At 40.2% G+C, this 27,178-nt stretch overlaps 1 protein-coding gene across 1 annotated transcript in view; it reads left to right on the top strand.

Moving 5' to 3' along the window:
- The window catches only part of LOC104031638 (kalirin), a 432,630-nt gene that overhangs the window by 294,152 nt on the left and 111,300 nt on the right, over nt 1-27,178 (top strand). Inside the window, exon 11 of the mRNA XM_075710381.1 lies at nt 16,572-16,763. Within this exon, the coding sequence (XP_075566496.1) occupies nt 16,572-16,763 (192 nt within the window). The remainder of the gene's footprint in view (nt 1-16,571; nt 16,764-27,178) is intronic.

Raw genomic sequence — 27,178 nt, 5'->3', positions numbered from 1 at the left:
GGGAATTCTGAGTTTTTGAATTTGTTTCATTTTGAATCAGAAAAGAAAGCCAAAATTTCCTAAAGAAGAAAAATCTTGGAATTAATTTTTTCAAGGCCATGAGTTTCTTAAAGAGAACATTGGGAAATTATAACACTGATGTGTTATATAACATGCATACTAAAAATATATCTAATATGGTACTGATGTCTCAACTGAATAAACATACAGCTGAAACAAAAGATATTTACCATTGGCAATTTCTGTGAAATACACACATTTAGATGAACCACTGCTGTTTTGACTGACCTGTGTATGTTGGTGAAAGCCATTGTCATCTAAAGGTTTTTGATCCCCTCTGATCATTTTTCTTTGTGCTCTTCTTATTGGCAGGTCAGTGGGTTATCAAACTGTACCTATTGATTCAGGAAGATTAATTGCAGCAATGCCCAAATGTCATTTGTAATGATGGTGGGCTGGTACTCTTCAGTTCAGTTTCTTGTAGCTATTTATAGCTGTGGGGCTCATGGGGAGAAAGGTGATACTATGAACCTGATAGGTGTTTGTACTTTCTGATTCTGTCATAGGGCAGTAGAAGGAGCTGCCCGTGGCTGTGCTGCTTCCTCCGGGCCAGCCAGTGCTGTCTTTAGAAAAATGGCACAACATTAGCCACAGCAACTGCATCACAACATTGCTGCAAATCACAAATACGCTGCTTTGCAGACATTTAGTAAAGCACATTTCATGTAGATTAAGCCAATATCAAACATATTTGTATTCAGTAACAGAGTAAAATAGTTTTCAAGGACAGGTTTTAGGTATTCATTATCATTGTGCAAATGTTCTGGGAATAGACTAGCTGGGTCCAATTGATCACTCTGCTGCACAAGATTTAGAACAAAATCACACTTCCAGTTTCAGAGAAATTGCTTATAATTAACTTGTTCTAAGGAGTGGAGAATCCAGTTCAATGGCTGTATCTACACTGCAGAGAAGCTGCTTGGCAGTGTGGTTGTCCCTCTCTCCTTTTCCTGTCACAGGACGCTAATTGTCCAGATGAAGGATGTCCTCTTATTCCCACATAAGGTGTTTGAATTGTTTAAAAACTACATTTGCATTATGAGACTATTGCACATGTTTTATACTGATTATATATAAATAGAAATTATTCAACCACCATTTTATTGCATATAAACCTATTTTAAAAATTTATTTCCCTGGGATAGAGTTCAGATCTCAGTTTCTCTTGTATAGAAACAGGGCAACATCAGTGGATCTGTACAGGTCTTTTGGAATTACATGTGCATGAAAATCTTAATGTGTGTATAAATAATTCACTTGTTGATTCAGTGCGTGTAATCTAGCCATTAATATTGCCCTCCATAACTGTGGTCTGTGAGATCTGGTTTTGCATAACCAAGCCCCAAGAAAGCACTGGTTTGTGTCACTATGGAAATAGCATATGGTTTGAGGCATTTAGGCATCTTTGTGTACTGTCTGGTTCAGAGCACTACCACAAACAAAAGTGCAAGTTCCTCTCCCTGTACTGCTTCTGCTGAGCTAGGGAGAGAAATTCTAAGATTGACATGAGAAGAGCAAGCAGAATCAGCCTTCTCACGTCACTCCGCTTAAAATGAAGCTTGTTTGGGGAGAAAGAAATTGCAGAATTTGCAAGAAGTCAGGGACTAAGAAGGTGTTTCTGAACTGCCAGTGAGTATGTGCACGTGCATTTGTCTAGTGTGGTTGCCAATATTAGTGTGCAGCTAATACAACAGAAACCAATATGTACCCCAAAACAATGACGTTGTGTCCTATTAACATACAACCCTCATTATTATTAGAGTGTTTTGTTCGATGCATAAGGGTTGCTTTTTCTGCACAGTGCAGGTAACTCGTCATGACATTAGGGAGACCCACAGCTATGCAGCAAACGGAGAGCAGAGCCTGCTTTTGCCTCCCCCAGAGTAATATTAGGGCTCAATGCAAAAATGCACAGTGTAACAGGGCGTTTGTGACTCATTAATATCAGGGAATGGAAAGTGCAGCTGTCACATTAAATGTGTCAGCCTGAGAGCTGAAGCGAATGCATTGAGTGTTTGGTGAAATGGAGGGTGTTTCTGCACGGAGGAGAGAGGTGGCTGAGAGCGTTAGTTTTGGTCGACTGGATCCTGGTTGTTTTGTGTGTGGCCAGGATTTATATTGACAACCAGAACTCGGATTTGCCAATGCCCGTGCATCAAAGTTGAGTGCAGGAAGGACTTGGAACCTGCAGTGCTCCACGGCAGGGGAGAGAAGTCTAGTACAATTTCAGTGGTACTTTCTCTTGCCTTAGGGGGTTTGTTTTAGGCTCAAAATGGACCTAGTTAAATCCTGTTTAAAGTCAGGGGTAGGTGTTTGTTCCCACCACAAAAGCGGCTCAAACAAATACTGCCCAGCCAGGAATGCATTCACACCATTCCTCCTTTGTAAAAAGTAACCATTGCTGACTCATTTCACAGGGTGGCAACCTGTCCCTCCCAGTGCCAGGCCCTTTCCCAAAGGAGTCATAGTTTATCTGTGCCAAAGCACAGTTCCTCAGTGCACACCGAGTGGTGGGCTCCATTCCGGCTCAGCTCCTCTGTCATGCATTGAAAACCAAATGGGAGAGAAGCAGCCTCGCAGCACAGCCGGGGCTGTGCAGCCACACTGAAATGTCAGCTCACCAGAGTGTGTGCTCCCCCTTGGGATTGGTAATTGGGTCACTAGGTCATTTAACCATTGTAAATTTAGTTTTCTTGTAGTCGCAAGTAAATGTGGGACAGACAAAAAGGTACTTCAGAGCACAGAGCAGAATCTGATTTGTGTCCTAGAATAGGGACACAAAATAAGGAGATTATTTTGGGATTAGAATGGTGAGGGGAGTGTGAATTGCTGCTCGGACCTGCTGGGCATGTGTCCAGAGGTGGGGGCAGGTGCCCAGATCCTACTGCTTAGGGTTTCACCCAGAACTGGGACTCCAGAATAGCAGGGAGAGAGAGATCAAAAGACAACTCAAAGAGAATTTCTCTGATCTTTGTTTTTGTCTCTTATTATGTCCAGTCTTATCCTTTGCGGGCCTGATTTGGGATTTTTGGAGGAAGGCAGATTGGATAGGGAGAGGGAAGGATTTGGCAACATTAAGTATACACTAGAAAGCTCTCAGGATTTTTTACAGTAAAAAATTTGGCAGATGTTGACTGTAGAGGCAGTATCTCATATGCCTGCAATATTCTTGGAGATCTACATGCCAAAAATCAATACATTTTATAGCACGAAGATTTCTGGTGGGAATACTGTTCTGTACCAGATCCCTCATTGTAAGTCATTATTAAGATATATTTATCTCAGATTATGTGTGGCCACCTAATAAGAGCCAGAAATAAAAAAATGTTATCTTTCTAAATCTGTTGTAATTATGATTAACCTGAATTGAATCTCACACAGTAAACCAGATTTTTAAAATGTGCCCCATAGGAATCCTTTCTGACAAACATGAAAAATGTTAGTTCCTGTCTGGAACTTTTCTAAAGTATATGAATAAGTCTGGTGTAAAATAAATAAAGAAAATGGTTTATTACTTCCAGGGTAGTGAAAACCCCTTTTATTTTTCCTCATTAGAAATATGCAGTACATCTCACTAGCTGTTGCAGAAGGTTTTAATCTTTTTAAGCTTTAGCGAAGACTAAGCCTTTAGTCCATTTTGCTTTGGTGGCACCTCTGAAGAACTAATTTGATGGGTAAGCTGTACGGACAGTTCACATGTCAGGGAAATAACAGAGGTAAAAAATTGGTTTATAAATCTAATAATATACAGAGAATGGTTTCTACTCATTTGAAACAAATTCCAATGTGTAAACAGTGACAGAAAGCTGAATTAATGTTGACAGTGAAGAGATTCTGAATCCAAAGGGACCATCTAGCTGACCTGCTCCTAAGGACGCTGAGCTGGAACAAGGAGATGATGTGCAAAGTTACTTCAACTTTCATTGAAGCTGGGGAGGCTGCTTTATTCTTGTAGATAGTAGAGGGGCATTGGCCATCAAATTATCTGGGTTCCAGAGAGTAGGGGGATGGGGACAGAGGTTATCTGAGTGGTGGGCAGGTGGTGTGTTACCATTCCTCTTCACAGGGTATGTTGAGAAACCTCCTTCTGCCAAATGAAAATATCCGAATCGTCAACAAAACAGAGGTGTTGGTGTTTTATTCTCATCATGTGTTTTGTCTCCAGCAGGCAGTGTACTGAAGTGTAAGGTTTACTCTGGATGGAAAGACCAACTTTTAAATGAATCTTTGCTACAAGTCAAACTTACCTGGGCAAATAGAAGGGATCCAGGAGGACACCAAGGGACTCCCTGCTTCCCTCTGAGTCTAGAGGGAATATGGACAGTGCTAGCACATGAACTATAGACAGTGCTAGCACATGAACTAGCTCAGCTGCACCACAAGACATGATGCCCATTTCCTGCACCACTCCCACCTGGGTTGGTACATGGGAGCTGATGCAATGCAGTGTGTCAGGGAGCTAATCTGTGCTTCAAAGGAGCAACAGCAAAAATTTCATTAAAACTCTGTATCCTTCCTGAGGTAGCAGCAGTGCCCTGACCCTGCTAGAAGGCTGTGTCGTATCTTCCTCCATATTTTTTCTGTCAAACATCAGTCTGCTTATGAGAGGTGGCCTTTAACTTATGGCAAAATAGAGTTCACTGCAAATCTTAAGGTCCTATGATGCATTCATGGTAGACTTACCTTTTTGCAGCAGCCTATGTTGCATGTAGTAATATTTTTGTCACATATTACCAGACAGAAAGAATGATCATTATGTGATGTATGTGCAGTACTGTGTTGTGCTCCAGACTACCTAGTCTCTATATTTGGCTATATAGAAATTCTAGAGCTGGAAGCTTTGGAGAATTTGGGACAAAGTTTTGCTGAATTTTTGTCTGTTAAACATTATCTCATTCTATAAACAGTCCCATGTCACTCAAAATGTGCTTCAGAAAAGATGTTATAACCTGTTTCTACATTAGTGGAAATAAAGGCACAGCTGAGTGGGGGAAACCAGGAGAGGAAATGCTTTGCTGTCTTATTTAAAACAGATTTCATGAAAACCTAGGCATTAGAAACAAAGCCAGGCAGCTTACAGAATTCACACCCTCATAGGTTTATTTCTGCCTCTGTTTTCAAGACAGCAGTGCTGCCAGTTGTATTTGGTACTGACTCGTCCCAGTGCTGCTGATGGTCAAAAAACCTTTTAATACTGTCATTGGTGTGTCTTTGAAGTCTCCAATCTGTGAATATGATATTAAACCCAGAATGCCTTAAGTTATTTCAATTCAGGAGACTGGCAGGGCTTGATAAAGCTGTCATGATTGTACCCATGTCTGCAGGGCTCAGAAAAGATGTGAGCTGAGCCTTTGGGACAGAAGAAAATACTGTGCCCTCCTAGATTGCTGCTCACCTCTGAGCTGCCACCTGTTTCTTTGTTTCTCCTCTCACCTTCCCTTTTCCCCCTATCATGAAGAGGTTGTGGGGCTTTGCTGTGAACTATCTGGGCTTGATGATGATATTTATCATTTGAGAAGCTTTCAAAATGCCGCATTTCACTCCTGACAGTTTGCTTTCTTGTGCTCCCTTGCCATCTCTGCAAAAAAAAAGAAATGCTTTCTTCACCTTTGCTGAGTTTCAAAGGCTCAGTTACTTTACAGTCACTTGAGCAGCTCTCATTCATACACTCTGCTAATCACCCAATTATCAAGTCATTGTGCAGTGATAACACAGTTTTACTGGTACACTCACTGTGCTGCATAACACTAATATCAGATGATACTATTTTTTGGCCTTAAAACTGGTTTGGTTTCATGTCTGATACCAGAACTACTGTATAATGCCATCTCATTTGGTTATGTTGTCTTCATTGCTCTGCTGTCCTTGCTGTTGCTCACTTCCTCGTGCCTGTTACTGTGCAAGGATGTTCTCAAAGAGAAGGGATCAGCTCTTTTTATGCTTATTGCCAAGGATCAAGTGCTAGTATAAAACTTGGCCCAATAATCATCAGTTTCAGATATCTTCTTTAATTCTTGTACATCCTTGTAGAGTCCATAAAATACTGAAAATATTTAACAGCAACAGGAATATTTCATCATCTCATTTTAATATGCTGTTTAGGTATGCTTCTCCCAGAAGAGCAGTAAGGTGACAGAAAAAAATAATATTTCGAAGAGTATTAATTGATCTGAACCTGCATAACCCTATCATCGTATTTCCTACTCCTTCCCCTATAAGCACAAAATGAGCCTCCATATTAAGTAGATATTCTTTCTATTTTGCGTGACTTAAGGTGCCAAAATAAGGTATAACTGCTGGTTTTGAAGGGCTGTGAGACCACCCCAGTTAAAACTGTCAAGTTTTTTCAATACAGTCTCTGAAAATTGTTTCCTCTTGATGGTTCTTTAGTTTGTAAATGGAGTTGTTTGTTAGACCGAGTGGATGAGCCTTCCAGGAGCAGCAGTGCTGTGTCAGCTGGCAACCTCTCTTGCCTCAGGGAAGATGCTGAAGATGGCTTTGTGGGATTAAAACTTCATTCTTCTGCCAAAGGGGTGTTCTTCCAGCTCCTATGTGGAGTTTTGTAGATCAAAACTTCTTAAATCCTATCTCACAAAAAGTAAATCATAGAATCATAGAATTGTTTAGGTTGGAAAAGACCTTTAAGATCATCCAGTCCAACCATTATGTGCATGTCTTTCTGGTAGTTTAAACTACACCTTCTTCAAGGATGTTTATGAGACTCCATTGTAATCCTGTAACGATACGGCCTCTGTATAACATGAAGTGTGCAGATTGCTTCCCTGGAAAGAGTAGGACTATTTACTTATCTCATATAAAGCAAGTGCTTAGTGGTTTATTTAATAGAGGAGATTGCACATATACATTCATTAAAATAAAATAGGGAGGAAAGAGGAAGTTTGCCAGGCTCCAGGTGAAGCCTTTGGTGGGTGTAGTCTTTCTGCCTACAAAAAGAATGAAATCCCTTGTCTTCCAGCTTGCAATAAAAATAAATATGAATCTTGCAACATTTTAAAAAATTAGCTAAGCAGAGGTTTGAAAAGTCTATGTCTTTGCCGAACATGCTTTTGAGCATTCTGATTTAGAAGAATAAAATAGCTTTGGAGGCATTCAGAGTGAAGTCCTTGCATAGATGGTACTTTTCAGTAGTGACAGAAAAATTCAGTGATGGTTAAGCTAACCACACTGACCTAAGAAGTTAGCTTGTTCTTTGTCAATATGTGGTATGTGCACACATGTTTCTTCTATGTGTCTTTGCATACTTATTAATATTGGATATGACATGTGGTATTAGATGGCATTTAAAACATTATTTCGCTATATGTTTCACTGGCATTTCATTGAATAATGGTTGTGATCACAATGGAGTTAATTAGCGTGATTGTGGTAATAAGAGCATTCTCTACTTGATGTATGACTGCACTTCTGATTGAGATGAACAGTTGATGTGACAAAATATACCATAGGCAATATTTCTTTTTAACCTAAAGTAAGCACTCAATATGAAATAGCACAAAGAAGAATTCTTTTTGCTAATGTATTTCCAGCTGCTAATTCTAATCTTGGTTATTTATTAGTTTGAAGGTCTAAGGTAGCTTTTAAATAATTTATCTGGGTTTTCAGTATTTGATGTAATGTGTAAGTGTTATGCTTTTAAATTCAAATAACAAATTCATCTCAATTTGTATGTGAACCCTGAGGGAAAATCGTAAATAAAAGATAATGATACATGGAAAAATACCTGGTTCTTGGCGATGGTTAGCGAGGATGCTGTGTGATATCCACCTTATCATTCCTGCAAACTGTTTATTTCTCCTTCATGCTGAAAAATCCCTTATGCTTAGATAATCCACTGAAATAATGGAATTACTGGAGGTGTAACATAATAATTAGTACCAGCATGGTATTATATCTGGCCTCTTAGCCATCTGAAATGGGAGCAAACTTCACATTCCCCGAATCTGTGGCTGTTCCTGAACTGAGCTAAGCTTCAAATGTCAGTGAGGAAAGAAGTAACAGTGGATCAGTAAATGCAGATGCTCAGCCAGAAAATGGCTGAAGAAAAATAATTTAAAACATTATGAAAGAGCCATAGTCCCACAATGGGACATGAGAGGCATAAGGACCTTTCAACCCCATGTATCAAATGCAAAGATAACTTTTCGAGGAGGTGGGAGAGAGGTTTTCTATGCATTGCTGGTGTGCTGAAGCATAGGTGATGTTCCAGGCACTCTGGTTCCTAGACTGCATTCCCAAATAGGTGCGGTTCTGAGAATAGTAGTAATTTCATTGAAATTGTCAAGTGGTTGATACTTGGACAGACACACATGCTTGCACTCACAAACTTAAGCGAGACCCTCATTTGTTAAACTATTTAAACAGATGTGATTAACCCATTTAAAGGTAGGCATGTACTTACATGTCCATCAAAAGATGAACATAATAGGCTGAGGATAATAGTTTAATAATTTGAAGAGCTCAGACTTCAAGGACATAGTATCTTTATGAGCGATCTGGACGAGGGGACCGAGTGCACTCTCAGTAACGTTGCAGATGACACCAAGTTGGGCAGCAGTGTTGAGGGTAGGAAGGTTCTGCAGAGGGATCTGGATGGGCTGGATCGATGGGCTGAGGCCAATTGTATGAGGTTCAACAAGGCCAAGTGCTGGGTCCTGCACTTCGGGCACAACAACCCCATGCAGCGCTACAGGCTTGGGGAGGAGTGGCTGGAAAGCTGCCTGGCCAAAAAGGACCTGGGGTGTTGGTCGACAGCCGGCTGAACATGAGCCAGCAGTGTGCCCAGGTGGCCAAGAAGGCCAACAGCATCCTGGCTTGTATCAGAAGTAGTGTGGCTAGCAGGAGCAGGGAGGTGATTGTTCCCCTGTACTTGGCACTGGTGAGGCCACACCTGGAATACTGTGTCCAGTTTTGGGCCCCTCAATACAAGAAAGACATTGAGGTGCTGGAGCGTGTCCAGAGAAGGGCAACGAAGCTGGTGAAGGGTCTGGAGCACAGGCCTTATGAGGAGCGGCTGAGGGAACTGGGGTTGTTTAGTCTGGAGAAAAGAGGCTGAGGTGAGACCTTATTGCTCTCTACAACTACCTGAAAGGAGGTGGTAGCAGGGTGGATGTCAGTCTTTTCTCCCAAGTAACAAGCAATAGGACAAGAGGAAATGGCCTCAAGTTATGCCGGGGGGGAGTGGGTTAGATTGGATATTAGGAAAAATTTCTTCAGCAAAAGGTTTGTCAAGCACTGGAACAGGCTACCCAGGGAAGTTGTTAAGTCCCCATCCCTGCAGGTATTTAAAAGACGTGCAGATGTGGCACTTAAGGACATGGTTTAGTGGTGGACTTGGCCATGTTAGGTTTACAGTTGGACTTGATGATCTTAAAGTTCTTTTTCGAACCTAAATGACTTTATGATTCTATGACAGTGCAAGGAGAACTGGGGCAAAATTATGACAAGAAAAACTTAAGATCAGTTGTCTCTCTAAGAGAAGAACAGCCTGCAGAAGGTGGTGATGGAAACTTCATTAACGTCGATATTTTTTAAAAATGTCTGAAGAAGTTTCTGTTCTAGTGTACGGTAGGGAACAATCCTGTACTGATAAAGCAAGTGGCTGCATGACCTCTGAGAGATGTTCTGCCTTTAACTTCTGTAACTGTAATTCCTGGTAAGTCTGTTTTGAATTAGAGCAATAGAACACAAGTCAGAATACATGTCTTGATTTGATTATGTGAAATTCAAACTGAATAAAATCACATCTTACATTAGATCATCATATGCACTTAGCCTTTGCCCTTCTTAAGGGAGGAGGAATTTTGACAAAGATGGATGCTTCCTTAAACCCCAGATTTATTTATCAAAGAAATGCTTCATTGTGGTCACTCATTTTAGCTTTAGAATATCAAATTACTAAAGATGTAATTCTCCACAAAAGCCTGACTGTGAGATCACTTAACCTAAACAAAAAAACTGGGCCTAATTTTAACAAAATGGCTAGAGCAAAGAACCTGATAGCAGTAACTGAGCTTCATAATTAAGGATAACAATAGTTTATAAGGATTGAGAAGGAATGCAGAATCAGCTCCAATAACTATCATTTTGTGAATGTGAATCATCCTGTAGTTTCTGCAGGGAGGAGTGCTACCCACTGTCTGTGCACGGAACAGGGGTACAAGGCCTCTGGAGTTCTATTTTTAGTGCTCCATTTTTTGTCTCCTCCCGAGATCTTAAGTAAATGGCTAGGAGGCTGACCCAGTTCTCACTGAAGTCAGTAAGATCCTTTTTAATGTTTTCAGTGAGAGATGAATTGGGCTTTGAACTTTGTCTCAACATCCCATCTTCACAGCAGGAGTAACAATACTGTGATTTCATCTTTGGTGTTGAAGAGTCGAGTCACGACTCTAAAGAACATAAAGGAGATATCACATCAGAGAAAGCCTAATAAGTCTCCTAAGCTTCAGCCTGCAGGCATCAGATGGGATACACATCAGTCAAGAAGATCAGATCTAAGCTAGTCATATAAGTTCTCTCTCTAGTCAGTACTTACTGGCCACTAGAGATGCCATCTCTTCCGTGACTTTTACATGGTAAAACCTAGGTGACAAAGCTCTCTGAATCGATACAAGGAACCTTTGCCTGGAACGTCCTTTCACAGTCCCAGAACATGATTAACACAGAATAAGACAGACCAGTGCTGCCTTGTTCCCCTTCAGCATATCTAAACATCTACTTAGGAAGTGCAGTGTCTAGGGTATGTTGTTTGCGTTTAATGTGAGTGTATCTGATCATCTGCCCTGTTCCCCTACTTCATGTTTCTCCTGATGTATACAACTAAACATCTTTCTCTTGCTGATCAGCATGGTTCACAACACATTGGAGATCTTGGAGACTGTTACCATGAAAACCTCTCAAATACGATAAACAGCTGTAGAATACTGTGCAAGGGGAGATTGTTCTGGAAAACAAATTGCCTAGATTTGGGCCATGAACTCTGCCCTGGACTACCATTAGACACAGCTATTTTCTATGTAATCTGCCTAGAAACATGCAGTAATAAACTAGTTACAAGTGTAGTTGCTAGTAGAGGGAAAACTACGTGGAACCATTTTCTGAAAATGCACTTGGGTTGAAACCAAAATGCTGCACTACTTTGACTCATGCCTTAAAAATGCAGGGAGGGGTCAGTGAAAAGCACAAATACATACGATTGGTACATTTTCTTTTTTTTTTTTTTTAAATTTAAGATACATCTTTTTTTTTTTTTTTTTTAAGTTAAGATACTTAAATGCATCCAGAGGAGGGCAACAAAGCTGATGAAAGGGCTGGAAGGCATGTCTTATGAGGAGCAGCTGAGGACACTGGATTTGTCTGGCTTGGAGAAAAGGAGGCTGGGAGACATCCTCATTGCTCTCTACAGCTTCCTGAGGGGGGAAGTGGAGAGGGAGGTGCTGATCTCTTCTCCCTGGTATCCAGTGACAGGGAGCATGGGAATGATTCAAAGCTGCGCCAGGAGAGGTTTAGACTGGACATTAGGAAACATTTCTTTACCGAGAGGGTGGTCAAACACTGGAGCAGGCTTCCTAGAGAGGTGGTTGATGCCCCAAGGCTGTCAGTGTTTAAGAGGCATTTGGACAATGCCCTTAACAACATGCTTTAACTTTTGGTCAGCCCTGCATTCATCAGGCAGTTGGACTAGATGATCGTTGTAGGTCCCTCCCAACTGAACTATTCTATTCCATTCCATTCTAATTTGTTTCTAAGTGACTTAGATATTAGACTTCTTTAGCTTGCAATACATGTCATAAATAAGAAAGGCAAGATATTTCTGTTCTGCTGCCTCTAACCTTACATTGGTCCAAGAATTAACTGATACATTATTCAGTATTTTTTCATTTAATTATTTATTTATTTTTAATTAGGAAAAAAATGCCAAATACTTTCAAACCAGGATTGGGGCCCTTGGTTTGTACTGAGCACTGCAATGCTATTTTCTGTGTAACAGATGAGGCCAAGCACAAACTGCATGCAGCCAGTGCTCTCTGATTTTGAGAATCAGTGAAAATCCTACTCTGGGTTAAAAAGATTTAGAGTTGACGAAACACTTCTCTGGCACAAAGGTTATGGACAAAGTAATGTTTCTTTCAACTTTGAGGAAATCTCTTAGGCAGTTTGCTGAAACAGCTGTGTTTGGATAGTGCATTTCCAATGCAGTGATGGCTTCATGCACATTAACCTGGAGACACGGTGGAATCTCAGCTGAGATCTGCTACCTGGGTCAGAGATGGAAATGGATCCTTACATTTTGGTGCTTGTTGGTCTGAAAGGCAAAGGAAAGCATGATAAATGTAACAGGCAAATTTCATATCAGCTTTTTCATAAACCATATTTTTCAACTCGCTACTAAATATCAAACTGTTAACAATTGATGAACCAAAATTATGGGAATCCTGTTAGCAAATACTGCCATGAGATAAGACAACAATCACCTCCGATTCCAAACTGTGGTAGGGATTGTTGTATAGGTTTTGTTCATCTGTTTCTTTTCCATAATTGTGTTTCTTTTTTGTCATTTGCAAGAAACAGGAGAGAGATGAAAGGCCCCTGGTTCTGTCTAAAATGAATTCCAAAAGTATACATTATATCCATTTCTATTCTAAAATCTGAAGGGTGCAGTTTCATTTTCTTGTGATTGCAGATCTTATGATTGAAATAGGTGATTATACAAAGATTAGTATAGAAAGATTATTAAAAGATTTGAGATGGAAGTTGGTTTTGTGCTTGAAACAGTACAGAAGTATGTAATGTCAGTTAGTAGATCACTGAGAATTTCAAGCATTTACACATGACAGTTCTCTCAGGGGTTAATGCAACAGTAGGAAAAAATACCACACACCCATAAAGTTTCAGAGAGCATATAATTTTATAACTCATAGATTATTTTTCTGTGGAACTCATCCTATTATTGTTTGACAGGAACTAATTTCCACAGAGTAGAAGAGAGATTCTTCATGGCATCTTCCCTCTGGAGGGATTAGCCATTTTTGGTGTCACCTTCCTCAGGATGCCACAGAAAACCTTCCACAGGTTTGTGGTTTGCAGAAAAGGGGACAGTCATGATTGTCCTTCTAGTGGCAAAAATTTCCTTCTGTGGTTGTGTTAGCTCTTACCTTCTTCCAAAGTTTTGAATCTTGATGCCAGTTTGGAGATGTACCTGGATCCTGTGCTCCTGGTATATCCTTCCAGATCTCAGAAGGGCTGGGAATCTGAGGTAATCTGTTCTGGCTGCGGGTAACAGGACAAGGAGGCATTATATGCTTTTCTTCATCATGAGACTTAGTTCTCTCCTGGATTCCCAGGAGCGTTATGTCAAACCAAAAAAGTACAAAGTGCTTCAAACAAATTAAATAAGGGTCTGTACTCTGAAGAGGTCCCTAACGAGAGAGTGAGCTCAGGATGAAAATATATGAAGCAGGCAAACACTGCAGCATTATAGTACCAACCAGGACAAAGCTCTCAGGTTCAATACAGCTTTAGTTCAGCACTTGTAGAGAAAAAGATATACATGAAAATATTTGATATGCATAACGACTTCTGATATGATTTATGTGCACTTGAAGCAAATGAACAGAACAAAAGTAGAGCAGGCCCTTACCAAGTAACTAACCTCCAGCTTATTTGGCCTGTGCTGTGTTTATATCTCATCTGACATTAGATGACAATCCTTTCATGAATACATCAAACTCTGAAGTTCAAGGCGAGTGTGGTTAACTCCCAAATGTGGTTACTTATCTGAAATATATCTACACTTCTTAAATCTGCAACAGTGAGCTGAAAATGTCTCAGCACCAGGCCTTCCTTCTAGAATGACAGGGATAAAGCCATTTGTGTTTTTCCTATCGTAAACTGCACATTTTTAAAACCCAGACACTTAGCTGGGAACAAAGGTAGAAAACGAGGTGAACAAAAATTTCACCATACTTAATGTGCTGTGTTCCGGCTTCTTGTGTGTGACACATTTAAGCAAACATGTCCAAAATTAGGTATGAATGCTTCAGGGAAGCATCACTGTATGCTGACAGTGCCTGGCACAGCCCAGGGGAAACACCGCATGTGCCTCCTTTCACATCCAGCCAGCTTCCTTGCAGAAAATCCCTTTTGCCATTGGAGAATCTTGTGCAATACAAAGGGACTGCTGCAGGACCACTGCATCCTTTACTGTCTGTGCAGTGTGGCCAGAACCTCTGCTGAGGCCAATCTGCACTCTTCCCCCCAAAGCCTAGGGTTCAGCCTACACCCTTTTCACCATGCGGTGTATTTATATCTGATCATCGTATTGGTGAACTCACCTCATCTAGATGTAATTAGGTACATCACACATTGGAGTCAGTAAACGTGTAATGGTTTTCAGCAGAGATGAACGTAAGTGTGTTAGGAACAAATGCAGCAAAGCTGTATTCATACTGTATTTCAGCAAAGGTGTTTTTGTCTCAAATCTGTGCTATACTCAGAGAGTAAATGCATTTAAAAGTATACTAAATATTACAAATAAAAGCAGGGGACAGACATCTCTTCAGGGATCTGGACTGGTGTTTGAGCTGTTGTAGTGGTAATGTGTGAAAAACCCTAGAGTGGAGTAGACTTTGAATAATAGTGCTAGCTTTGGCATTTGCTCCAAATACTATTGGAAGAGGATCATTCAGAAAGGATGCTGTTAAGTGAAACTGGACCCTAATTCAGATCATATTAAATGGAACATTTTTTACAAATTCTCAGCTAAAGAGGTTTCCAAAAAAATATTATTAAAACATAACATTTTGCCACTGTTAACAACCTAACCATTATAGCAGTGGCCTGAAAGTGAGGGAATAAAAATTTACTATTGGTAACAAAACTGTCTAGAATATGTTCTTCACAGTCCAAAAAGTAGAAATGCAAATACTGTATATTTATAGTCAGCCCTCAGAAACTGGGAAAATGAACAGTGAATGAGCTGTTTTCTTTCTGCTTTTTATAACTGGAAATATTTTCCCCCATTAAACACTTGGAGGCCAGTGCTCCATCTTTGTATTGAATATTTTCTCCAGCAACAACTATTCACTGCAGCAGGATATTATTTAAGTAAGAACAACATGACTTGATTCATGGCTTTTATGTTCCTTTAATGCTTAGAAGTACATGTGTTTCCACAGTGTTCAAAGGTATTTTGTGTATTTCTATAAAGTTAATGCATTTTTGAACTGAGGAGGATCCTCAGTAGGATTTTGAAAAGGAAAGTGCTACCATTCTGCTTGTATTGATGGGGAGGTTAAAATTCCCAGTGGGAGCAGTGTTAGGCCAATGCCGAGCATTTCTGGAAATCTCACCCAGTACTGGAAACACCCTTAAGCTGATATCTTTGTCTCTCCTTATTTTTGTTAAGTGTTAAACGCCACAGATGTATTGGCCTCAACTTGAGTGAAGAAAGCTTTTCTATGACAGCAAGGGCTGGCTATGTTTAGTTAGCTAAACATAGCTGACTAAACCATAGGTCCATGGCTATGGAAAAGATGTCTGCACTCTCCTTCCATTTCTGCTGTTATTTATGAGACTCCTTCATGTATTAGTTAATTAGTGTTTTCCAGAAACGTGAAAGAGGGAGAGAAAGAACGGGCAGGTAGTTTGAAAGCTGAGATAAGTTTGATGGAATTCTCCTTTGTTCCTCCACAGACTGGCATGTCTTGGGTACATTGCTTAGCTTCTGCATTCTTCAGTTCCCTCTCCATAAAGTAGGGGTAGTACATCTCATATCGCAAAGGCCGTGGCTATGGGCTAAATCTGTTCAGGATGGTGAAGTGTTCAAACTCTTGTGTAATGGAGGGCAGGTACATACCTTGGACAACTGGAAATGATACCACTCCAAAGCAATCTGAGCATTGCAGCTGCAAGCTTATCAAATAGATTTACTCTGTTTAGAAATACAATGCAGAACAGTAGATGAGAGGACGTAGAATGAACTTGAAGACACAGTCTTCTTAAGTTATCTCACAAAAGCCAGTGAAAGGCAAATGTTTCTTGAGGCTGAGACATCTCTGGCTAACATGATTACCTGCTGTAATGTGATAGCCATTGGGAGGCCTTTGCAACAGGCTTGTAGCTGAATGTCACGTGAGGCACCGTAGGCTTCTGAGGTGGTTAGTCCCACTTGCTTTCATTACAGTATCTTTGAGAAATTCCAGGGGACTTGGAAATAAACAAGTGCACAGCCCTATTGCTGTGCCTGGCAGGATTGGGCTGGGGTGGTGTATTTCAAATAAGACATTATTTCATGTGTAATCAGGGATTAGTCTATGTGGCTTTATACATCCTCCTTTCACAGATGGCAGCGCCAGTAGGAATTATTAGTATTGTTTTAAAACTCTGGTAATCACTTTCTTTCATGCCTTTGAAAGTATAAACAGCCTGTTTCAGGGGTTTACTTGCCACAGTTGTATTACTCATATACCGTTTCTTGCTTTGTTTGCTGGTAGAATACATACACCAATGCAGACAAGCTTTTGGAGGCTGCAGAGCAGTTGGCTCAGACTGGGGAATGTGACCCTGAAGAGATCTATAAAGCAGCCCGGCATCTGGAAGTACGGATTCAGGACTTTGTCCGGAGGGTGGAACAGAGGAAACTTCTCTTGGACATGTCAGTCTCCTTCCACACCCACACCAAAGAGGTAAGATGTGCATGAGGGAATTTTTCTGTGTGTTGCAGAGCGCTGCAAGAGGCTGACTCTGAAAACTCAGATGACATAGAAAAGGCATCTTCACCATGCAGGGCTGATATCCAGTTCATTTGATGCATATGACTAACTGTTGTAAAGAGGAAACAAAATGTGAATGAAACACATCAATGATATAGTACACTAAAATTTAGGGACAGCATATCTAACATATCAAGTGGTACTTAATTCACAACTAGAACGTATTGTTATAAAGCAAGAATTCTCTTGTAAGAACATGAGTTGATATTAACACATTGGGTATAAACATGCTAGCAGAATGACACGTATCCTCAGAGGGATTCCATTTGACTGTAACGGTAGTTAATATAGCCATTATTATTGGGTCTTACTGTAAGTCTTACATTGTTTAATGAGGGAGACTTCACCCTTCAAAATTACGGCTGAAGAGCAAATAGCCACGTACTGATACAGTGAATCAGCGAGGGCCTGAATAAATGCTGTTTAGTGTAATTGAACAATATCCAGAGATAAGGCTGTCTCGCCACAGATACAGTGGACAGGACATCAAATGGGAGGCCATTGGGGATGTAATTAAAGCATACTTCACATTTTTCTGCAGACCAAAGGCCATTCAGTGATGAGTGACTTTTAAAGATAGGGTTTCTGCTGAGAGAGATGGAATTAGTCAGAATGGTTGTTTTCATGCTCTGAAGCATGTTTGCAAAAGCACACTTGATCAGAAAGATGGTCTTCGAAACTGAAAGCTTTGCTTCTGTTTGATTTACATGTTACAAACAAGTTGTGTACAGTAGGCTTCAGTGTGTTAAATAAATAGAAGGTGTATGCACATGTTCATATGTATATGTATATATCTAGAAGATAGTTGGAGTTAGCGTGTCCATTATAGCTGTTGATACATGAGGGTTTTCCTTTTACATCCTGCTTCTGTAATATACTAAAATCTAGTTACTTTAAGCTTGTGAATAGTACTATTGTTTCCAGAGTAGCTCAAACGCTTGCAGCTATGCTTGTTTGCTGAAGGGGAAACTTAATTGGTTATTTCCTCAGTCAAAATTATTTCATAACAGTTTCCTACTGTGATTAACCTCGCTTCACCTATGCAGGTGGTGACTAGTAACACAAAGATAGGCATGACTCCAAGAAGTTATCAGTATAATATGTTTTCTGTCATCTAAATTTCTTCTAGTGATTACTGGTACTGTGTAGCCTAATTTGGGTTTGGGAACTAGAGCTTCCCTGTATGAAGGGTTTTGGATTGCAGTGCACTGTACTCACTTCTACCCTTCTGCAACAAGAAGGGAATTTGCCTGCTCCACTCACCTGGTTTTAATAAGCCCCATTGTGGTGTATAGAAATGCAGATGTATAAAAATGCACATTTTTTTTAAACTATTAAAGAAAAACTCTTTTGTGACAGCATCAATGCTATTTATTAGATATTGAGAGTAAACCCTAAATCTCTGCCTCATTGATGTTTACCCATGGGCCAGGATGGTGCTGTGATGCCTTTCTGGAAAGCTCAGTAAGTTCTTGCTGTCAGGTTTAGGGAGATCCAGAGTGGACAGACTCCAGGTGCCTCTCTCTCTCCAGAGGGACAGATGAGGGAGCTGTAGCATAAAACCAGGACATCAGCAAAGTCAGGGTGGACCCAGGAATCCACATTCATCAGAATGAATGGCAGCTGTTGGGTTGGATGCAAAGATGCTGCTAAAGTTATTGCAGTCTCCAGCAGTGCCTCAATGTTGGAGGATGCATAGTAGCTCTGCAAGAGCAAGGAAGTTTTCAGTTCCTTACCCCTGTGTTAATTCATTCCTGTCACGGCCAAATACTCTGGTTTTCTGCAGGTTCACTGAATTTCATTGTGTGTCACTACCTGCCACTTTCAGTGACACATTTCTACACTGGTGGGAGTCACACAGCCCAATACCTCATTTTTTTTGCCAAAAATAATAAGTGAGGAAATTGCTGTGGTTTTAGTATTTGTCTGCCAGCTGTGGGGATCCCCACAGACAGAGTGAAGTAACCAAAGACTGCCAGGGGCGACCTGGTGCAAAGGGCAAAGCATTACAACAAGAGAGACTTAGCACATGTTTGGATTTGTATTTGCCTTTTGATGCTATAAATAGATTGGTTCAAGTAGAAATGACTCATTGCTTGGCCTTGCTTGGCCCTTCATGTGTATTGTAAAATGGCGTGTTAACCAATGTAATTGTCATTCTTCAATATGAATATAAAACAGATACTAGATTCCTCAAAAATGAGGAAATACAAATGTCCTTCCTTTGCCACCATGCCTATGATAGTATTATGTCCTTTCTCTGTTCCGTACCAACTGATGTCACTTGGTTCCTCACGGGGCTCTGACTAGGCAATGTGCTCAGCCCTGGTGAGACCTCCCAGCCTACAGAGCTGGGCCGGATCAAACGTGGGTCCTTGCTCTAGCCACTCACCCACTTGTCCAGGTCAGATCTGCACCATCTATCCTCATTTTATGAAACTGTTTAAAAATAAATTCACTCTGCTGGGATTTCAGTCCCCAACAACAAAGATAACATTAGATTCCAATTTTAAAGTCAGGTTTTATCAAGCAAAATTCCTGTTGAGTCCATAGCAGTTTTAGTTGAGTTAAAGAGTTTGGAGTCAGATTTAAATACTAGCAGATGTCAAGGCAAAAAATCCTTTTGCTGCAGCAGTAAAATACAGGGACAGCGGAGATCCATTGCTGCTGTTTTACCAGGAAGCATTCCAGTTACAGTGCTGACAAATGCCTCCCTGATTAACCTTGCCCCTCCTCCCTGCCATGCTATGCCTGATGCTGGACTGTGCTATGCCCATCCAAACCCATCACCTGGGAGTGTCTTGGGGCAAGGAGAAAGTAGTTTGGCTGGCATGTTAATGTGTTTAACACCTGACATATTTTGCATTATTCTAGAAGGCATTATTAGTTACTTAATAATAACCATCATTATTCATTTCACCCTTTGTATTTCTTAAAACCATTTCTTAAACTATTAGCAACAGTTTCTCTTATGTCCTTGGAAATTAATAAACAGTTCCCTTCATGTTTTCTTGGCAATAATGTAAGAAACTATGGCCTAGATGTATTTTTCATCTAAGTTTCCCAAATTCTCATTATTTCTTGATATATTAATCTACTGAGACAGAACTGGTGAAAGGGAGAATTAAGTAGAAAGAATTGGTCTTACTGACATGGTTTTTATGGAAACGTTCTAAATATCTTGCTGCAACGAACATGTTGCCTCTGACAGTTTTCCTAGCACAGATGAATTACATTTCTGATGCGATAATTCCCAGGCTTGGATGAGTGCATGGATTGTGAACTTCTCACTGCTTCACCTGTACTCTGCCCATCTCTTCATCTCCATGTGTGACTAGTCAGATTCCCAGCACCTGAGAAACTTTTAACAGCTCCCATTTTTAAAAAGGGATCTTGACAAAAAAATGTTTCCTTTTGTAATCTGCCTTGATAGAATTTCTTCAGGACAATATATAGTGTTGAATTAGGGAGTCATTTAAATCCATATCCCATGAGCAATGAAAGTTGCTTTTTTATACTACAGTAGACTTGAATAACTGCTCATTTCATGTGAAAGCTTAAGAGAATTCCTTCTGCTAAACGCTGACTTATACAGTTGAAGGAATATGGAAAAGACTGTCAATTAAGCATAACAATGATTTTTTTTTTTTTTTTGTAAGTAGCCTTACTTAAGTATACATGCAGTAGGCTGAAATGATGGATTTCTGGTGTGGTAAAAACATTTTAGAGGCATAAATTTAGAGCAGTCCCCTAGGTGATTGTTAGCATCATAACTCACGAGTAATGTAGTTGTCCTATTACCATGCCTATAGAAGAGATGTTGTGTGTCCCACTGTCCTACAGCATTCATTATGCTCTCTTAGTTTATAGTCAATATTTTCATACCAGAGCAGAAACCTGGCACCTTGGGATCAAATCCAATTATCTGTGTGGCAGGGTAAAGTTATAAATTATCAGTGGGATAAATGCATTCAACAGACTTGTACCCAAATAATTTCGCTCAGGATTAAGCGTGATTGAATTCAGGTTCTTACTTCAGATCTGAATCAATTATTGGCAGGATTGTCAGATCTTGGAGTTTTATCACAAATCTCATGATAGTTGATGTTTTTCTGTGAGTTCTCAGCTGCTAGGATCAAATGATACAGGATTCTTGACTGTCATTTCAATTTGTTTAAAAGAGAATAGTTTTTGAGCCTCCTGGAGAAGAGGTTGCAGGTATGATAAAATCATACCCTGAATACTCAAAAACCTCAAGACAAATAATAAAAACATCTTGTAATTCATTGTCTAAATCTTAATATTTTGCATTGGTCTCACAGTTTTATATGTATGGTTCTGAAGTGTGCTTTCCAATTCCAGGTATAAAAATGTAGACACAAAAGAGCAGTCGCCATTTCCCTATCATTAAAAACTTTTAAAATCCTCTTGCATAATTAAATGATGACTTAGAATCTTCTAAATGTCTTTACTTTCTGTAAAGATTTGCTTCTCTGTTTAGCAATCATAGTTTTGTTTTGCCTGGCTTAAAGTGGCAGAAAATACTGCTACCAGCAGTTGCTGATACAGCTTCAGTGCTGGGGGTTTAAACAGTATAGAAAGGCCTGGGAATTACTTTTGTCAAGTAAGTGTTGAAATGAGGCTACACATAGATAGCTCTGTGTGATATATACATGCAAATAAATTCTTGGCTTCATCGGCAGGATTTGAAGCTTTTAGGATCAATGTAGGTGTTTAAGAGCAAGTGTATGTACCTCAGTGTATTCTCTATATAACTGAAGTAAAGGTTTGTTGTGTTACTTGTTGTTTTGGCTGATAATGAAGTTGCTAATTTAAGAATAAGAAGGAATTTCACTGAATGTAGATCCATTTACTATATATGTGTCTTACCTGAACTACAAAGCAGTTCTGCAGTTGCTTTGTAGCTCTCTGGGGCATGAAAAGCATGTTTTCCCTACTTCTAGGTTTCTCATACCTCAGTGGATTTCAGATTACCACCTTTGTGTTGCCTTGAGACCTGCAAGACAGCAGCAAAAAGCAGGAGAGGCAGTAGTGTGGTTTCAGCCACATGCCCTGTGCTTTGCTGGCCCTTGGTAGGTCAGAAGAGCAATAGGACGAGGTGCTCAGTGCTTGCAGTTCCATGTGGAGCCTGCCAGGTCTACCTGGCCCACAAAACGGGGAGATGAGTATGCTCAGGATATACTTAATGTTGAGAAAAATGAACTGCCAAACTCTTAACAGGTTCTTACTGAACATGTGCAAACTGGAACATGGCAGAGGTCTTCTGAGTGACCAAATTTGGGCAAATTTTCACAGGGATGACATAATGTATATTCTTGACATCAAGGCTAAACCCTGCAAAATTTCAAACTCTTGCTTAAAAGCGTGGAGGGTCTGGAGCATCTCATGTGAGCAGAAATAAGACTCCTTTTCTAACACAGGCAAAGTCAGTCTTTTTTCCGCTTCCTCTCATTCTGGACTTTTTACCTCAAAATTCATCAAGTTCAGCCTTAGGCAGATACCTGGTATGGAAAGTTTCACTCTGAACAGCATGTCTGATAAGGCCATGAGAAACTGAGAGCCAAGTCCTGGACCATTAAGTGTCAGGCGGCTTCCTATATAGGCCTAAATTATTTGTGTTCAGCAGGTGACCTTGGTCACCCCATAGATATCAGTGGGGTTACTCAAGTGAGTAATGTGAGTGGGTTTACCCTGTCAGTTAGGAACGGTAACAGTGTTTTATTGCAGGCACTGCTAACTTAATTTTACTTGATAACCAAGGCCTGTGAAATTAAATTCTCTCTGCTTCGATTGAATATCGTGATTAGGAGATTATTTCAGTGTAGGTCACTAATTTTGACAGGACTTGGCCCTCACGTTGTGGCAGAGTTGCTGGAAAGCAGGGAGCAGAAAGCTCATGAGGCTAAGGTCTGCTGCTGTTGACTCTTAAAAGAGCTGACAGAATGAATCACAGTTAATCATGGAGCAAACATGACAGTGGTTCTGGGATATATTGTGTAATCCTGTCATTCATTGTAAATTGACCCAGGATTCAAAGTTAATGTTACTGAACTTAATAATTTGTTGTTTGACTTTAACTGTTAATATTGACATTTCAGAGCAATTGCCTGTTACATAATAGAGACTTGCGATGAAGGAGATAATCAGTTTAGCAATTCCACTTGCTGGCAACTTCTATAAGTCCTGAAAAGGTCTTGGTCTCTGAAGATGTCTACCACAAAGTATTTGTCTTACGCACTTGTACACTACTCCTGTCCTGGAGAGTGCTTTTGTTCCTTTTCTCATATTATGACCAGATTTAAAAAAAAAAACAATGAAAGTATAAAACACTAAAAGGACCCAAACTAGCGCTCTGCACATAAAATATTCACTGACTGGCTATTTCACATCCCAACACTTTTCAGGGTTAGAATGAAGTACCACATGTCTTGTTCAAAAGCTAGAAATTTTGTTCCTTCAGTGGGATAAAATGAACAGCTGAAATACATACAAAGCAGCATAAAAAATCAGACTTTGAAAATATCTGCCCTTCCTCTCATTGCAGGGCTGTGAAACACCAAACCTTAAATTATGCCTCTTACAAGTATGAATGTTGTTTTTGCTGGGAGCTGAATCAGTATATTTAATGGGGGGAGTATTATGAAGCAGAGAAATCACAAGACAAGGGGGTGAAAAAAGCAAATGCTTTTATAAGGGCTTAAGTAAATGCTAATTTTTTAAAAAAAATAAGTGCTCAGTTTATAAACATTCTGATATTCCCATCAGAGGTGGATTTGTAGGCAGAGAGCAGAGGACATGGGAGAACTGAACTGCCAGAGCTGCACATACAGGTAACATCTTTTGCTTGGATGGCAGATTCCTTGGAGAAGACAGATACATTGCAAGCTTACTGTTATCATTCTGATAACTGGGGCTGTAGGGAGAGCTTGGCTGGTCTAACCAGGGTTATTTTTGTGTGAGCTATGTAAAAGTTCACTCTGGGTTATCAGCAATCAATAACCATGAAGCAGCAAAATAAAAGCAAATCCATCTTCAACTCCAGAGCATAGACTGTGGCTTTGACCAAAATGCAAACATTCACCAGTCATTCATGTTGGTGGTTTCTCTGCAGAGTTAAATCTTGTCTGTAAAGCTACCAAAGATCTGGGACTGAGAAACCAGGACAGCTGGGGTGGTGCGGGGTGCCCCTCTTTCCCGTCCATTTGTTGTCTAGAAGCAAGGTTTTTTCATGAAGGATTAAGAAGCTGGGAATGGAGAGAGCTGTAGTATCCTGGCAGCACATCCCGCTCTTGAACAGAAGAGTTTGAAGCATGGCCAGACCGCTAGTGAATAAAATTCTGCCATCTGTGATGGCAAGAAATTGTGAGACAGAATCAAGGTAATAAGAATTAAATGTTTGTAAATGCAGCCATATAGGCCAAATCTCAGGAAGTTGAACCTGAACGAGCAAGGGCAGGTGCATGGAAGGGAAGTACTTTTCATCATTCTGCCATGTGTTAGCCAAAGGATTCCTATAGACTGCATTTAAGTTCACACTTTGCTATCAGCACTTTTCAGGCCATTTACCAGCATTTTAACTGACTGCTTGGCTTCATTCAAACATCATCATTGGCTTTTGAGGGTCCTTGTATGTGTTTTGTGTGTTATGGAGACGGATCTCCAGCCTGTATGCCTTGCGCTTCAGATAGCAGTGGTGCATGCTGCAGCTAGAAGGGTGTTTTATGAGCACCTTTAAGTAGGATGTGCCAACTCTCATAAAGTACCCTTTTATTAGTCATATTACAGCCCATTTTTATGATTTCCTGAAGCTGAGGAAGATGGGCTTCTCCCTGTTCCAGTGTGTGGGCTGGCAGCTTTTACTGCTGCGTACAAAGGCAACAGAGTGGGCAGCCAGTGCCCGTGATAATTAGCGTACTGAGTAAATCTTCATGAAACCCATACAGGCACACTCCTGTAAGTCACTAATCACTCAAAAGACACATTCTGTTGCGCCTTAAGTACACGTACGTGACAGAGTCTGCACAACTAGTTTAAAACGGTTAGTGTCAGTGTAGTGGTTCAAGCTGATGGATCCAATAAGACTGTTTGGTTAGAGAAAGGTCCCACGGTTTGTTTAATCCTTAGCAAGTTTCAGAATGATTCAGAATTGTCCTAAGTGAGTTATTTCTGAGATTCCTAGGACATAGTGCACAAAGTTGCACAAAAGGCTCAAAGCAGCAGATCAGGGTAAGACTGCAAGTAATATGGCCAGTCACTGGAAAAGACATAGAGGGAAGAGGTAGTGCAACTCCCATTTGAGAAGCAATGAAACATTTAGAACCGGTGAACAATTTAGAGGAAAATGTAATGGTCCCTGCATTTGTTTAAGAAAATTGCTGAATTTTTAGTGTATATTTTACAGCTATGGAAAGCTTCTCCTGCACCAAATTGTACTGTATTACACTGTGTAAATCTTTGAGGAGAGAAATTCTCTAAATTTATTATCAGTACGATCAAGTGCAGAACTTGATTTGCTTAGTACAATTACTGCAGTTAATTACATCCAGATTCATAATTAAAAATAACTTATATTAAAATTATACTAGAAGAGGAACATGTTTTTGCAATTCATGATGGCAGCAGAAGCAGCACAGAATACGTACATCTGATTCTTCAGTTATAAGCCGACTTAGAGCAAATAGTCCCTGAATTACATTTACATGACCTTGGGCTGGGGATCTACACACTCCCTGATGTAAGCATAGCTACTCAAATCACGTTTCCCATGAGACGAGATTATTTTGTGCTATATCAATCTGGTCCATGCAGGACTTGGAAAAAGCATCAGATGTTTAGGCATTGCAAATCCTTTTGCCATAGGCAAGGTTACTAATTAAAAAACGTCGGCATACAGAAGCACCAGATGTAGCCCAACCAAGGATGAATGTCAAGAAGTTGGCGAGGAAAAGGGAAAAAGCAAGAAAGAGGTTAGGAAGAGATCAGATGTTTTTTTTCACAGAATGTTCCCTTTCTTCCTGCTCATCGTTTCTTCCCAACCAGTGTGGTGGTATCTGACAACATTATTTCTTGCAGCAGGGTGTCTCATCAGCTGTATCTTATCATGGAAGTCGCATATTGTGGCATTTCATATGTAGTGTCTGGTCATATCCCATCTTGTCACATTTTATTAGGTATGCTGTCATTGCGTGACACTTTGCTGGTGAGATGCGGTCACATTACAGCTCATCATTACATATATTGTTTTCTATGTTTCTGTTGACATTTCCATGAGACCTTGAATGTGACTTTGGAAAACATTGTTGAAATATGCTTCCAATTTATAACAACCATCAGTTCTTTCAGCTGAAACAGCACTGGATGCATTCTAAGTGTGAATAAACATCAGCTGATGAAGGTTAATTATGCTGAACAGTTTTATTATCTCCACCATGTTGGTGCGGGGAAATCAAGGTAGAAAAGGTGATTTCCTAAAGGCTGTGCAGTGAAGCCAGATTCCTAACAGCACTTGAACAGGTGCTTAAACATAAGCACAGGCTGAAGTCCTGCCATAAATTAACCTGAACTTGGGGTCTGTGTGACTTCCTAATGCATATTATGAAAAAGCTAGATGTTACTGCTCAGAATAGGTTTGTGTAAGCCTGGCATAGTAGCAGAGGAAAATAGGCTTGGAGGAAAATTGTCTCTGGAGCAATTCTATTTGTGTTTGGTTTTTTTGCTCAACCTGTCCTTGGTTCTCTGCATGCTTATGTTACAACTCATGGAGTGGAAGCAGTGCAAATCAGGTGGGAAAAGAGAGTCCCCATATTTCACTAAATTCTTCTGCATTCTGCTCTAACCTTCATTACTGTGATGGATGTTCACTTTGCTGAGTTGGCACGAGCATCCATTTGGGGACTGCTCTGCAACACATGACACTTCTCTGACATAGTAAAGGGGTAGAACGTATACCCTGGAAAGTTGCTTGTTTCCATTAACATCCTTGTTTTGAACGACTAGCAAAAATGTTGTACAATGGTAATTCTCATGGATTGAACCGAGTAGTTCTTTACTTTACTCTGGTCTCATTACTCAGTGTTTTTAAACTGGTTTTGAGGGGATTAAAACTCATCTCTGGCATTTGCAAATAGCAGCGTATAAACACTGGGTTTAATAGTTATTCCGAACACGCAGGCAAGATTTTCTTAGCAGTCTCTTTAGGTTTTAGATTTTGTTTAAAGTGGTCCCTTGCTCTAAGTCAGAAGCATTAATTTCTAGGTAACAGGCACAGATGTCCTTCAAACCTCCAGTAAGTGGTCTCATTAAGTACT

Source organism: Pelecanus crispus, chromosome 5 (genome assembly GCF_030463565.1).
Source record: "Pelecanus crispus isolate bPelCri1 chromosome 5, bPelCri1.pri, whole genome shotgun sequence".
Taxonomy (NCBI): domain Eukaryota; kingdom Metazoa; phylum Chordata; class Aves; order Pelecaniformes; family Pelecanidae; genus Pelecanus; species Pelecanus crispus.
The sequence above is the reverse complement of the archived record's forward strand: the minus strand, read 5'-3'. Positions and strand labels throughout refer to the sequence as shown.